The sequence below is a fragment of the Triticum urartu genome, chromosome 5 (assembly GCF_003073215.2).
Source record: "Triticum urartu cultivar G1812 chromosome 5, Tu2.1, whole genome shotgun sequence".
Classification (NCBI taxonomy): Eukaryota; Viridiplantae; Streptophyta; class Magnoliopsida; order Poales; family Poaceae; genus Triticum; species Triticum urartu.
In genome coordinates, this window is record NC_053026.1 from 634,490,994 (window position 1) to 634,504,583 (window position 13,590).

The 13,590-nt window shown below is 42.6% G+C and overlaps 1 protein-coding gene across 1 annotated transcript; it reads left to right on the forward strand.

Annotated features, from left to right (window-relative positions):
• Positions 1-2,183: 2,183 nt before the first annotated feature.
• On the forward strand, positions 2,184-3,725 carry LOC125506399 (heavy metal-associated isoprenylated plant protein 30-like). The gene is made up of 2 exons (XM_048671219.1): positions 2,184-2,612; positions 3,137-3,725. Exons 1-2 carry the CDS (start codon positions 2,418-2,420, stop codon positions 3,527-3,529), a joined length of 588 nt encoding a protein of 195 aa, XP_048527176.1. The 5' UTR covers positions 2,184-2,417; the 3' UTR covers positions 3,530-3,725.
• The last annotated feature ends 9,865 nt before the right edge of the window (positions 3,726-13,590 follow it).

Below are 13,590 nucleotides of genomic sequence, written 5' to 3' on the forward strand. Positions count from 1 at the left end.
TCGGTGCCGAAAAATGGCAAAATTATTCTTCACCGCCTAGGTAGGGCGCATCGATCGACTTCCGGGAAAAAACAAACCATATCGTTCTGGATTCTACCGCAAGTTTTTCCGAATCTGTCCTCTTTTTCCACAGCATCCTTAACATATAATCTTCCCCATTACCTCTCACAAGTGGCAAGTGCACGCTGTAGTAGTAACTCCAGTTCCATCATTGCAGTAGTATTCTTTAGCTTTTCAAATGACTAGCACCAAACCAAAATTTGTTCGCCAGCTTCCCTTTACATAAAGCTTGGGCTTAAACTAGGTGCCTGCAGGCATGACATTACTGGACCAGCTGCAATGGCAGTTTGTTGTCAAGACCTTTCAACAACTTTTCTTCATGAGAGGACAATTCGTACATCAAAACTAATCCAGGTCTCATCATTTCAATCCGACACGACCGATAGCGCATTACCACCGATCGACCTGAAGGCACTACCTCAAGGGGAAATTTCAATCTTCAGTGAGTGGTGCGCAATGATCACGGTGAGCTGCAAGGAATTATGAATTGATGGCTGGTGCTTAAAGATGACAAAAACTAGATCTTTCACCAGCATTTTTTTCCTTTCAAAAAGTGCGGCTCTGCTGCGATCGATCAAATAAAGATCTATCTGAAGAAACATGAAATGGAGTCATGGGACAGGGCCCCTGATTAAATCAAACCAGGAGACCTGGAAAACAGCTTTAGATTTAAGTTGCTTCATTGGTGGGCATAATGAGGACAAGGCCCTCGCCGAAAGAGGCCCCTATTTTAATCACATATAATTAAGTGTTAGGGCAGGCAACTGTCGCTCACTATTTTGACCACTGGCCACTTGATATATGAGGATTCAAATATATCTCCTCCATGTAAGAGGGGCAAAAGGTGGTGGACTGTGGCTTGATCACATAGCACATTTCCCCCGCATTAATTCTCGGCGCCGCATGTCAAACTTGTCGTTACACTCATTCCGATGATCCGATTACGTGTAGCGCATTTCCCGAGAATCGAATTCACACATCACCAATTCACTACAAGCTAACCCTAAGTAAGTAGGCAATTGATTCAGCGTTAGTCTACGAACCAAGGTATTATATGAAATCTGATCCATCCTACGCTAGCCAATCTGGCCACCAAGGACTGATCTACCCAGCAATGTCCTGTCAAATCCACCAATTAAACAAGAGGATTAAAGAATAGACAGATAGCCAGATACCATCAGAAAGAGCATTATTGTAGTATCAAGACTGTTCCAGGTTCCAAATTACACAGGAAAAAGCAAGAACATTGTCCTCTGAAAGCCACAGGACTAGGTTCATGCAACAGTGGTGTGCATGAAAGCCTGGACAGAATCAGCACAAGGCATAATATCATGGAGCTTTGGAGAGCGAGCTTAGCTTAGGCTGTGTAGAAGGGGGGAAGAAAAGAGGCGAAGATTTTTGGGAATATCTCAGGAACTTTTCTCCCCCAAACCTGACATGTGTTCCTGCATCAAAACACTTTTCCTGCCTTGTGCAACACTGTTCTTCTTCCGAGGGTTAGTCGCTAAGCAAGCAAGCGCTAATTTGGGGGGAATCAACTGCTAAACATAGGAAAAGAACATGCACTTAATTAGTTACACAATATTCTCTTAATTTCTTGTCGCATACTACATACGGTTTACGCAGGCATTGTCAGTGCAAATTGGCTAGCAGCTGAGAGTTGAGCTTGAGGAACAAATTCTGACTCTTGTCATGCTTAATTCTGACCACTGTTTTGTTGTCCAAGAATTTGTATTGTAAGAACAGGTTGAGTTGGGGTAACTGACCTACTCTGCATCTTGCAGAAATATGAGTAATGAGATTACTGATATACAACTATTTCTGCCATTCATTCAAGCAAGCATGTCAGCTCTGAGCCTCTGTTGCAACGCAAAAAAAGGCTCGACACAAGCATCATTCGCCAGCTCATCCTCCTCTTATGCCTCTGCATCTTGAGATTACTCCTCATAATCCCTCTCTTTTTCTCTGATACCAAGATTCCTCCTCTCCAAGAAGTGAAGTGGTAGGAGACTAGTGGTAGTGCTGATCCACGGCTCAGGTGGCAGAACAGGGGCATGGGTCAGTAGCCCCTTCCCCACATACCCCCCACATTTCAAGCAATAAAATGAGGAGGAAGGCAAGGTTATTTACCGCAGCCCACCATCTCCTCTCCTCCTTCCCAGATACCATTCCCTCCACCTCCCCCTATAAACCACCGCAAGGACACTCACAGAGAGAGGCAACAGCACTCAGCAGCGAGCAAGAAACAAACGCTCGAGCAAGGCAAAGCAAAGCATTTTCCCAAGCTTGCCGTACGTGCAGTGCACTCTTCTCCTTCTCGCTTCCGGTGATATAAGTTGTTGCCGGAGTCGGGGGCCATGTCTGTGTCGTCGGTGCTGTCGTCGTTCCTGTACGGCTGCTTCAACCCTGCGGGCGGGCGGTACCACCACCACCGCGCCGGAGCCTACTACCACAGCAGCCACCCCACGAGCGCCGACACCATGTACTACAACCAGAGCGGGTTCGCCGGCGGCCGCAGGATGGGCCGGAGCAGCAGGCCGCTGTCCCTGCAGGTATACATCCTCTGCTTCTTCAACCTGCATGCATGCTCTGTTCTTCTTTAGAAGGAGTAGTAGATGGCTTTGTGCCTGCCCAGCTCTGTGATAGATAGGCATTGCATCAAGAAAGAAAAGCGAGATTTTCTTGTTTGTTCAGATGAGTATATGCAAGTACAGGAACCTGGTTTCTTATGCCGTTATGCGACGGCGACTAGACCATGCATGTGTCCAGATTATTCCCTGCCCACTAACCACACCACCACCACTATTATCATCTTCGCAGCTGTTGGTAGCCTGTAGTAGACGTTAATCCACTTAGCAAAAAATTTAGACGAATCTTAACCAAAGAATTCATTCGCACACTCTGCATGTGTAGTCACAATCGCATATGTAATCAAGCTGCATGCGCCCTCAAAAGCAAGGAACAAACGACCCATAAAGAAGCTTTTCACTGCCTGTGCTGTGTTCCAAACTCGGGACCAGTAAAAATATATGATGGAGCATGCTGCTAACCGCTCGAGTATGGTTGGGCATGGCAGACGGTGGAGCTCAAGGTGCGGATGTGCTGCTCGGGATGCGCGCGGGTGGTGAAGCACGCGCTGACCAAGCTGCGCGGGGTGGACAGCGTGGAGGTGGAGGTGGAGATGGAGAAGGTGACGGTGACCGGGTACGTGGAGCGGCACCGGGTGCTCAAGGAGGTGCGGCGCGCCGGGAAGAAGGCCGAGTTCTGGCCCAACCCGGACCAGCCGCTGCACTTCACCACCGCCAAGGACTACTTCCACGACCAGGAGTCGTTCCGCCCCAGCTACAACTACTACCGCCACGGCTACAACGGCGACAAGCACGGCCACCTCCCGGAGCCCCACCGCGGCTCCGACCCCGTCAGCAACATGTTCAACGACGACGACGTCAACGCGTGCTCCATCATGTAGTAGCAAATCATCCTCTGGAGGTCGTCTAGTGCTCTCGGCGCCGGCCGGGGCCGGGGAAGATAGACAAGTGGGCCGCGTGCTCTCTGCTCCTGTAAAGCTAGCGTTGTGGTATGGACGATGGAATGATCAGTGGTGCCCTCTACGGGCTACACAACGTAGTACGTGCTGTCGAATATCGATCGATGATGCCTCTGCATGTTCTTCTCTGCCGCGATCGAGATTCCAAAATTCACGCGTGCGTGCGTGCGTGCGAGCCGATTCAAGCCAATGGCAACGGGGCGTGTGAGATGAGCTACAGGGGAAAGCGTGCGTGCGTGCGTGCGTGCAACTTTTTCGTTGCTGTTTGGCGCGGGGGGTAGCGTAGTAGTAGGAGTAGTAGGTTTGGTCGTTGGTGATCGTGATCCGTGGCTAGGGCAGTTAAATACTGCTTGTGCGCCGCGCGCTTGATTGGAAATTTGGATGATGGCGCGATCGATTGTAAAAGCCTTGGAAGTGCGGAGGATAGGTGTTCTTGATGTCTCAAATTTGGCACCAGCGGACAAAGTGCAGCCGCCAGCAATACTGTTCCGGCTAAAAGTGTAGACTTGTCCTTCTTTCTTTTTCTTCTTCGAGGGAAAGAGCAGGGTTGTCTTTGCGGGGAAAGATTCTGCAAGTGGTTTTTTAGCCGGGTTGCTAGTGGTAAGTGCAAACAAGTGCAAAGTTGTAAGCATCCATGGCAGGAGGTGGTAAGGGCATCTCCAACGCCGACCCTTAAAACGCCTACAACCGTCCGGACCATGCGGTGCACATCAAGAAACATCAAGAAACCCGATTTTTTTTTTGAAACTATGATGATTTTTATAGTAAATTCGGAAACTATACACCCTAATGGAGAAAAATCAAAAGCATCACCCCGTCGGCCTTCTGTTGGCCGAAAAGGGACTTTTCGGCCTCCTGTTGGCCAAAGAGGACTTTTCCGCCAACCGTTGGCTAAAAAGGACTTTTCGACCAAGCTTTGGCCAAAAAGTACTTTTCGGCCAACACCTACTCTACTGTTTAAAAAAATTCATATCAAATAGGATTTTTAGTATTTTAATTTGATTCTTTTTGCATTAGATTAGAAATTTTATGAAGTTTCTGTAGATATCAAGTTTGACTAGATTTGAAAGTTTGAATTTAATTTTTTCATGAATTTGCTCAAATAACTAGATTGCCTATAATTTGAGCTAGGAGTATTTTTTAAGATGATTCTTTTTGCTACTGGTTCTTTGTGAATTTGTTTATCAGTAGTAATTAATTGGCGAATTTTATAATTATTTAAAATTAGGTTTTTAAGAAAACAGTTCTGTTTTAGTGTTTGTTAGGTTTTATGCTATTTCTTTTAATTTTAATTGCTTTAAATTTTTTTCTTTAGTTTTTTGACATATTCTTTTTGTTTCTGTTTAGTTATCAGTAGCTATTTTATTTGTAGTATTTTTTTGTATTTTATTTCTTTTATCCTACTAGAAAACTTGTTTTGAGCTTCATAGGAGTTTATATTTAAAAGTGCCTTGTAAATCCTGTACAACCATTGCCGTTTTATACATGAAAAAATACTTTCCCAAAATCTTTTTCCCTTCATTTTCTTTGCCGCCATTTTATTTCCCGCCATTCTCTCCCGCCACACTAAGGAGTGCTGCATCGACGGAGGATGACGATGATGCCTTCATGTGGAGTGTGAAACACTGTGTGAGAGAAGTCATAAGTGTGAAACACTCTTCGATGATGATGACGAAGCTGCAAACACTTATGACTTCTCTCAGACAGTGTTTCACACTCCACCAGCAGCACCGACGCAGGAGACACAGACCATGTCAGACGATGTTATCTACGATCGTGGACACCATGAGGCTCGTTTTATAAGTTGAGAAGTGAAGATGGCGGGAGAGAATGGCGGGAAAGAAAATGGAGGGAGAGAATGGCGGGAAATAAAATGGCGGGAGAAAATGGAGGGAGAGAATGACGTAAAAACCTAATTTTAAATAATCCTAAAATTCACCAATTAATTACTACTGATAAACAAAGTCACAAAGAACCAGTAGCAAAAAGAATCATCTAAAAAGAATACTCCTAGCTCAAATTATAGGCAATCTAGTGATTTGAGAAAATTCATGAAAATTCAAATTCAAACTTCCAAATCTAGTCAAACTTGATATCTACAGAAACTTCATAAAATTTCTAATCTAATGCAAAAAGAATCAAATTAAAATACTAAAATCCTATTTTATATGAATTTTCTAAAAAGTAGAGCAGGTGTTGGCCGAAGAGGGACTCTTTGGCCAACTGTTGGCCGAAAAGTACTCTTTGGCCAACCGTTGGCCGAAAAGTCCCTCTTCGGCCAACAAGAGGCCGAAAAGTCCCTTTTCGGCCAACAAGAGGCCGACGGGGTGATACTTTCGATTTTTCTCCATTAGGGTGTATAGTTTCCGAATTTGCTATAAAAATCATCATAGTTTCAAAAAAAAACCAAGAAACCCTCTCCCTCGCTCGTGCGTGTTCCAGCCAAACTTTAGTCAGCGCTGCATTCATGCCGGTTCAAATCGGATGCAGCCTATCATTGGAGCCGACATTGAAGCGGCACACCGGTCGAGAGCGCCGACGCGCCGCTTTCCAGTGCACGACTTCTCTTTCCGCATTCAGACATCGGTCCGTCTGCCTCCCTCCATTAAACGTACGCGGTTGCCAAGGAACCTACTCCGGCATCACTCGTTCGTTCGTCTGCCCCCCGCTATTACGGACCTGTCGCCTGCCCTGCCCTTTGCCCGCTATTTAACTCCCATAGGCCGGCAACACATCCGCATTCATCCACCCTCTTCTGCTCTATATCTCATCTCCGCACCACACCCGCCATGGCCTTCTCAAGCTTCAAAGCCTTGTGGGACGAGCTCTCGTCCAAACAGAAGGAGAAGATCACCACCATTACAGTCAACTGGCAGGGCGCCAGGCGGACGAGCTCACCAGAGGCCAGCGCCGCGGACGCGCCAATGGCAGAGGCGGCCGACAACGAGCCGGTGTCCGCGCCGGCTAATGCTAGCATCACTATGGGTGAGGCCCGTGCTCACTATATGGACATGATGCCGCAGGAGCGGGAGGCGGCGTTCTGGCAGGCATAGGCCGACCAGGCCTACAACCTCCACCTCCTCGACGAGCATCAAGGCGTAGAAGAGCTACTTGCCGCCGGCACAGCCATCACGTCGAACGTGGACGCGGGCCTCTAAAATAATCTGGGAAAAGGGAAGCTTATTTTAGAAGCCACCAAAATAACTAAGCCTAAGAGCAACTCCAGTCCATGCTTGAAAAACCGTGAAGTCCAATAGTAGCAGCTTTAGGAGAAATACATGTCCAATTGATATTCAAAAATCTGTTAGTGCCCAAATAGTTATGGGTTGTAGCCAAAAACCAACCCCGCAACCTAATATATTGGGACAAAGCAAACTTTTTGGCAAGGCCAAAACCGATCCGAGGCATGCACACTAGTGGCATGGGCAAAGAATTGGTGGGAAGATCCAAGGTGCACCAATCCTATTCCATGCTTAACGCGTCAAATAGAGACCAATTTCACACCCACCTAGACCGTTCGCATGTGGGTTTTACAATCATCCCTAAACCATTTTGTTTTCCTTTTTAGTCTGTTTTGTTGGCTTTTTATTTCTGTTTTATTTCTAATTTTATTCTCCATTTTCACACTTCAAAATTCTTGACATTTTTTGAATCCATGAAAAATAATACTGTTTTGGAAATATTATTCAAATTCGTGGAAATTTCTTATAATTTGACATCATTTTGAAAATTCATGAACTTTTAAACAATTTAAGAAATAATTTTTCAATTGAGCACATTTTTACAAACTTGGACAACAATTTTTAATCCCTAAACATTATTTAAAATTCCCGAACGTCTTTTGAATTCATAAAATATTTTTCAATAAATTCACAAGCATTTTTAAAATTATCTAATACTCCCTACGTACCAAAATAAGTGACACAACTTTGTAAATGTTGGGTCACTTATTTTGGGATGGAGGGAGTATTTTTCATTTCTGCAAACATTTTTACACATTCGCAAAACATTTTTTTAATTCATGAACATTTTTGGGCCGTGAATTTTTTTTGATTTAATAATTTTTCTAGCTGGACAAAACATTTTTAAAATACATGAACATATAAATCAATTTTGAACATGATTTGATTTCATGAACATTTGTTTGAATACGTGAATTATTATTAAATTTGAGAAGTTCATTTAGTTCATAATGTTTTTTAAAAGATTCAAATATTTTCGGAAATTCATATTATTTTGAAAATTTACAAACATTTTTTGAATAAGGATTAAATGGCCCTATGAGTTTAGAAAGTTAGGAAAGTGAATAAATCCACAAAAATGTTATTCCAATTCTTGAGCATTTTCTAAATTTAGTTTAAAAATAAAAAACAAAAATAAAAGAAGAAAGAAAAAAACTTGCGTTGTGTGCCCCCGCTTTGGACTGGCTCATAACGAGAGGGGGTGCATGTTGTGTACCCCAGGACGTCCCACGCGCGACAGGTATATCTCGCATTAAGCGATACCAAAGGGTCTCTCGCTGAAGGGGTCCACAGTAATTGGACCGGTCCATTCATTTATTTAATAAAAAGGAAATAGAGGAGAAGAAAAAGGCGAAATCACTAATTAAGGAGTACTCGTTGCAAAGAACACTTCACTTTTCCAGGTCGTGACAAGCGGTGCCCATGCAGCGCGCCACTTGTCGCAACCTGGGAGTTTTCCCTTTTTTCGTAGATTCGTTTATTCAAAACGCTTTATCTTTTAAACCGTGCGTCCAAATCTCGAACCGTCTTCATCATTGGATTCCTCGCGTCGAGATCTTCAAAACTAGATCCCATGTTGATAGATTTTGATGAACTTTTTTCATGAAAAACCGGACGAAAAAAACCGAATGAAAAAACCGAACCGGGAGCACGGTTTTTTCCCTTTCTGAAAGAGGCACACCCATGCCTCTCGCGAAATCACACCAGTGCCTCTCGTGAAAGCAAAACCATGACTCTCGTGGAAGGAAAAAAAACCCAGAAAACACGTTCTTTTTCTTCCGTTTCCGAGAGGCACGGCCGTGACTCTCGTGAAAGCACAATCGTGCCTCTCGCGGAAGCAAAACCGTGACTCTCACGAAAGAAAAAAAAATAAAAAACACGTATTTTTTCCTTTTCTGAGAGGCACGGCCGTGACTCTCGCGAAAGCACAACCGTGCCACTCGCGGAAGCAAAACCGTGACTGTCGCGAAAGAAAAATAAATAGAAAACACGTTTTGTTTTTTCCTTTCTAAGAGGCACGGCCGTGACTCTCACGAAAGCACAACCGTGCCTCTCGCGGAAACGAAACCGTGACTCTCGCGAAAAAAATAGAAAACATGTTTTTTTCCGTTTCCGAAAGGCACGGCCGTGACTCTCGCTAAAGCACAAGTGTGCCTCTCGCGAAAAAAAACCATGACTTCCGCAAAGAAAAAAAAAGAAAATGCGTCTTTTTCACGCAATTTTTTTAAATATTTTTTTGAATGAAAAGCTAAGGAAGACCGGGGAAAAACCAAAACGTTGAAAAAAACCGAAAAAACCGTTTAAAAAGCCGAAAATACATGCGGAAAAATAAAAAAAAACAAAATCTGAAAGGAGCATCCAGAGCGCGACACGTGGCGAATGGCTGAGAACCTGCCAAGTGACGCTGATCGCTGCGAGGCTCCCGAAGGAGCGCTCGTTAACTAGTTGCTCCCAGAAAAGGGAGCATGTAAGTTATTTGAACCCTAGTCTCCTGGTTGAGCGCAAGCCCGGGTAGCCGCTAGGGTTGCCTCGGGTTCGTGATAGAGTAGTAGGGCGGGAGTATTTAAGTCGAAACAAGTAGGGTTTTTATTGTTTCTTGTCCATTCTTTTCCTGTTTTTTTCATTTTGTTTTGTCATTCTTTTTTTCTTTTCTTCCTTTTCTCGTTGTTTCCCTTTGGTTTTCTTAATTTATTTCTTTATTTTTAGATTCCTTTTGTTTCTTTTCTTTTTTTGTTCTCTGGATGTTTTCATTTTTTTGCACTCGTTTCTTCGGTTTTATTTTCCTTTGTTTTTTGGTTTTCTTTTATTTCTTTTGGTTTTCATTTTAGATTTCTTTTTTATATGTGAACAGCAATTTTCTAATACACGGTTAACATTTTCCAATACAAATTCAGTAGTTTTTTAATACATGGTTAATATTTTTTTCTCTACACCTTTTTCAAATTCTTGATTCAAAATTTACAAATAACAGATTATCATTTTTTGAATACTCATTCAACATTTTTATATACAAACTTTTAAACATCTTCAAATGCTTGATTGAAATTTCTCAAATACAAGAGGATATTTTCTAATACATGTTGAACATTTTTTATGCACATTTAACATTTTTCTAAATGCTTGAAAAAATATTTTTATAAACACATTCAACATTTTTCAAATTCTTGATTAACATTTTCAAATACAAGATTCAAAATTTCTAACTTGGTCAACTTTTTTATGCACATTTAACATTTTTCAGATGCTTGATTAACACTTTCCAAATGTTATATTAACATTTTCTAGACACACGGTCAACATTTTTTCTAAACACATTTAACATTTTTTGAAATGCATGATTAACATTTTTAAAATACTTGTTCAACATTTTTTCAAATGCTTGACTAACATTTTTATATACGTGATTGAAAATATTTCATCAGTTTTTTTAGACATGGCCAACATTTTTTTATACACCTTTAAAATTTTCCAAACGCTTGATTAGCATTTTTCATACACTTGTTCAACATTTTTCCCAATACTTGATTAACTCTTTTTAAATACACGATTAAATTTTTTGAAACACCTTTTATTTAGTTTTATACATTTTGATATACATGATAGCCATTTCCTCTACACATTTAACATTTTTCAAATGCTTGGCCAACATTTTTCAAAAAAATTATTTTGAGTGATTTTTGTAATATATTTATTTAGAATATTTGGAATAAACGGAAGTAAAAAAACAAATAATGTGTAGGAAAAAAAATGAAAACGAGGCTGTTGTTTCGAGCGCGCCTGGGTCGGCCCAGTCACGAGGGTTCCCTCTGTCTCGCTGAATGCGAGATATAGGGGCGCCCCGTCGCATGCAGGTGGGTCTCTTTGTCATCAAATGGTGGAAAATTATTGGGGCCTAACTTTTGGGTATGGATTAGATGACACCATCTTTGGTGCCCAACTTTGTACAATGGATTTTGGCTCTTTGGGCCTGAATTGGATTTGCTCTAAATGCATCACGAAGCACGTAGACACTATTCTCCAAAAAAAGGTACATGGACACGATGACATGATGAGTCTGTATTGTTGTGTGAGGACTCATATATAGCTTTTTTTTTTACCCAATAGGAGTCTCCTTGAGTGAAAGCCACAAAGGTCATCACCTGTGTATGCGGATCAACTGTTGCTTGTGGCAAGGAATCTTCAAGGTGTGTTGGAACTCTTATGTGGATCTTGGTCTCCGATATCGGGATGGCAAGCTGATCTTGCTCTTGGTGATGGGACTAAGGGTTAGGAAAAGGGAATCCTAATGGAAAAGGGTAAAAAAAGGTCGCAGAGGGTCTCCATGTTTTTCTCCATTTCACGGATATTTCTCCAATTTCCCCACATTTTAACATTTGTGCGGGTCTCTGGAATATTCCGTATTTTTTTAGACTATTTGGAGCAATTCCACGGATAGAAAAAGATTTCCTACAAATTTCCAGAAATCCTGGGGCCTCTATCAAAATTTTTGGAAGTTAGGGAATGGGGGGCATGCAAATTTCCATGTACCCACTGCCCAGGGACCTTCCTGCTAATTTCGTGGGGAGATTTGTATAAGATCTCACATTAGGTGAGATCAATCACAAAAATTCATATTTAGACATTTCAAAAAAATCTGAAATTATTTGACAATATCCATGTTGGGTATGTTTACAACTCTGAAAAAATCAGCTCAAAACTTGATGTACATTTGGAGATAAAAAAACAAATTCGAATGTGAATACTGGCAGCTTTGGGTGAATAGTACTTAACACTATTCACGTTCAATTTCGTCGTTTTTGCTTCTATTAATATAGGTTGAATTAGGAGCTGAAACTTTTTGAGGTTGAACATCAACCACTGATGTGTGTCTACAATTTTTTTTGAAAATGTTTAAACTTTTGGATTTAAAAAATATCTTATTGATCTTATCTAATATGAGACCTCACACATGTCTCCCCTTAGTTCCATAGACCCTTGGGCCTTCAAGATCCGGACAACGAAGCTAATCAGGCCACAGGTCCTGCTTTGAAGAATTATCGTGGTGTTCCCAGCCTCCCGGGTCCTATCTACGTGATTGATCGAGCGGCGATGTTATTTTTATTCCGTCGTTTTGTGGCCTTTGAGGTTTTCCCTTTGTGACATTTTTGGCCTTGTAGTGGCAATATCATGACCACTTCATCACATAAGTAGGGAAAAACCATATTATCTTTCTCGGCATTTTGGCTTTGTACAAGAGCTCTTCCAGAAAACCTAGCCGCCACCAGCACCTCCGCCTCCACCATAGTTCGGTCCCCCCTCCTTCGGCTAGCCTCGCTGGTGTCGGAGGGGTGAGGAACCCGATCTATGAGTGGAGTTCCTAATAAAGTAGTGTTTTCATTAGCTTGAGATAGGGTTTTTGCAGTCGTTTTCTTCATCATTGAAGATGGCATCGTCTATAATAAATAATCCTCGGCCCTTCATTCGACAATGAAATCTCCTTCCGACGTCAATGTTGGTGCTGTAAGATTAAATTTGTCTAGGTATGGTCCTTCATATCTTGCTTCGCCACATCGATTTTGGATTTTTTTTCCATGGTCGTCACGAGAAGGTTTATCCTTGCAATATCTGTCCCGGCTGCTACGTCCTCGATAATGGTGATTCGTACTCTCGGCTCCCAGCGACGTCGACCAGGCTGTTCGGTTGTTTTTCCTTGAAATACCGGTGTTACTACTCTTGCTGGTGTTGGTTGATTATTTCAATGGCTATGTGCGTGCATCGTGGCTTTGGCATTGCGGCTCAAATTTAAATTATGGGAGAACCCTCATGGTATTTACCTGTATGTGGTTTGTTATCTTTATTGTTTTTGTATGGCTGCCTCAAAAGTATAAGATCATATCATGGAAGAAGAAAGAGTTTGAAGATCTCGAAGAATTGCTGTTTTCTTTTAGACTTTATTTTGTAATTGCTGTAGTTAGCTTATGTATCTCTACCATGTACTATTTCCTTCGGTCCTTTTTATTCTGCATGTAAGTTTTGTCTGAAGTCAGAGTATTTCTACTTTGACCAAACTTATATAAAGAAGTATCAATATTTACAATGTCAAAACAACATTGTTAGGTTCATTATGAAATGTAGTTTCATTGTATATATTTCGGGGCATGCTACGCGTTCACCGGCCAATCTTTTTAAAATATCGACCCGGTTGTGAGCCGTCAGATCTGGCGGATCCTGCGGCCGATTGACGTCTCCATTATTGCAACTAAGGTCTTGTTGCAGAATTTATTTTGCAACAAAGATCTTGACACAGATTTTTTTGCAACAGAGAACTTGTTGCGGATTTTTTTTGCAACAGAGGTCTTGTTGCCGAAATATTTTTACAACAAGGCGGTGTTGCAAAATTTGTTTTTCTAGGCAAGGAGACAACCCACGGGAGATGGCGTCTCCCAGCTGCAGGTGATGCGGAGGCTCAAGAAGTGTGAGGCGGCAAACTGGTCCATGGCGGCAGCACGCACGCCGGCGATGCGGGAGTGGCGAGGTGTGGAGAAGCTCCGGGGACGAGCAGATCCGTTCGGTGGCACCCATGCACAGCTCGACGACGGCGGTGGAGTGCTGCGACAGGCGAGCCCGATTCCTTCCATGGAGCTTGGGGGCGGCACCAGTGACCTCGCAGGGGTGACGCGGCGAGTGGAGCAAGAGGATGAGAGGGAGCGGAGACGGGTACCTCGGTTGCGCGGGCGATAACCCTTGAGGGATCCAGATTCT

Bases quoted from the DNA above. Each gene is read 5' to 3' on its own strand.
- LOC125506399 (XM_048671219.1), top strand. From the start codon at position 2,418: ATGTCTGTGTCGTCGGTGCTGTCGTCGTTCCTGTACGGCTGCTTCAAC. The intron at 2,613-3,136 runs GTATACATCCTC...TGGGCATGGCAG, and splicing joins GCAGGCCGCTGTCCCTGCAG to ACGGTGGAGCTCAAGGTGCG.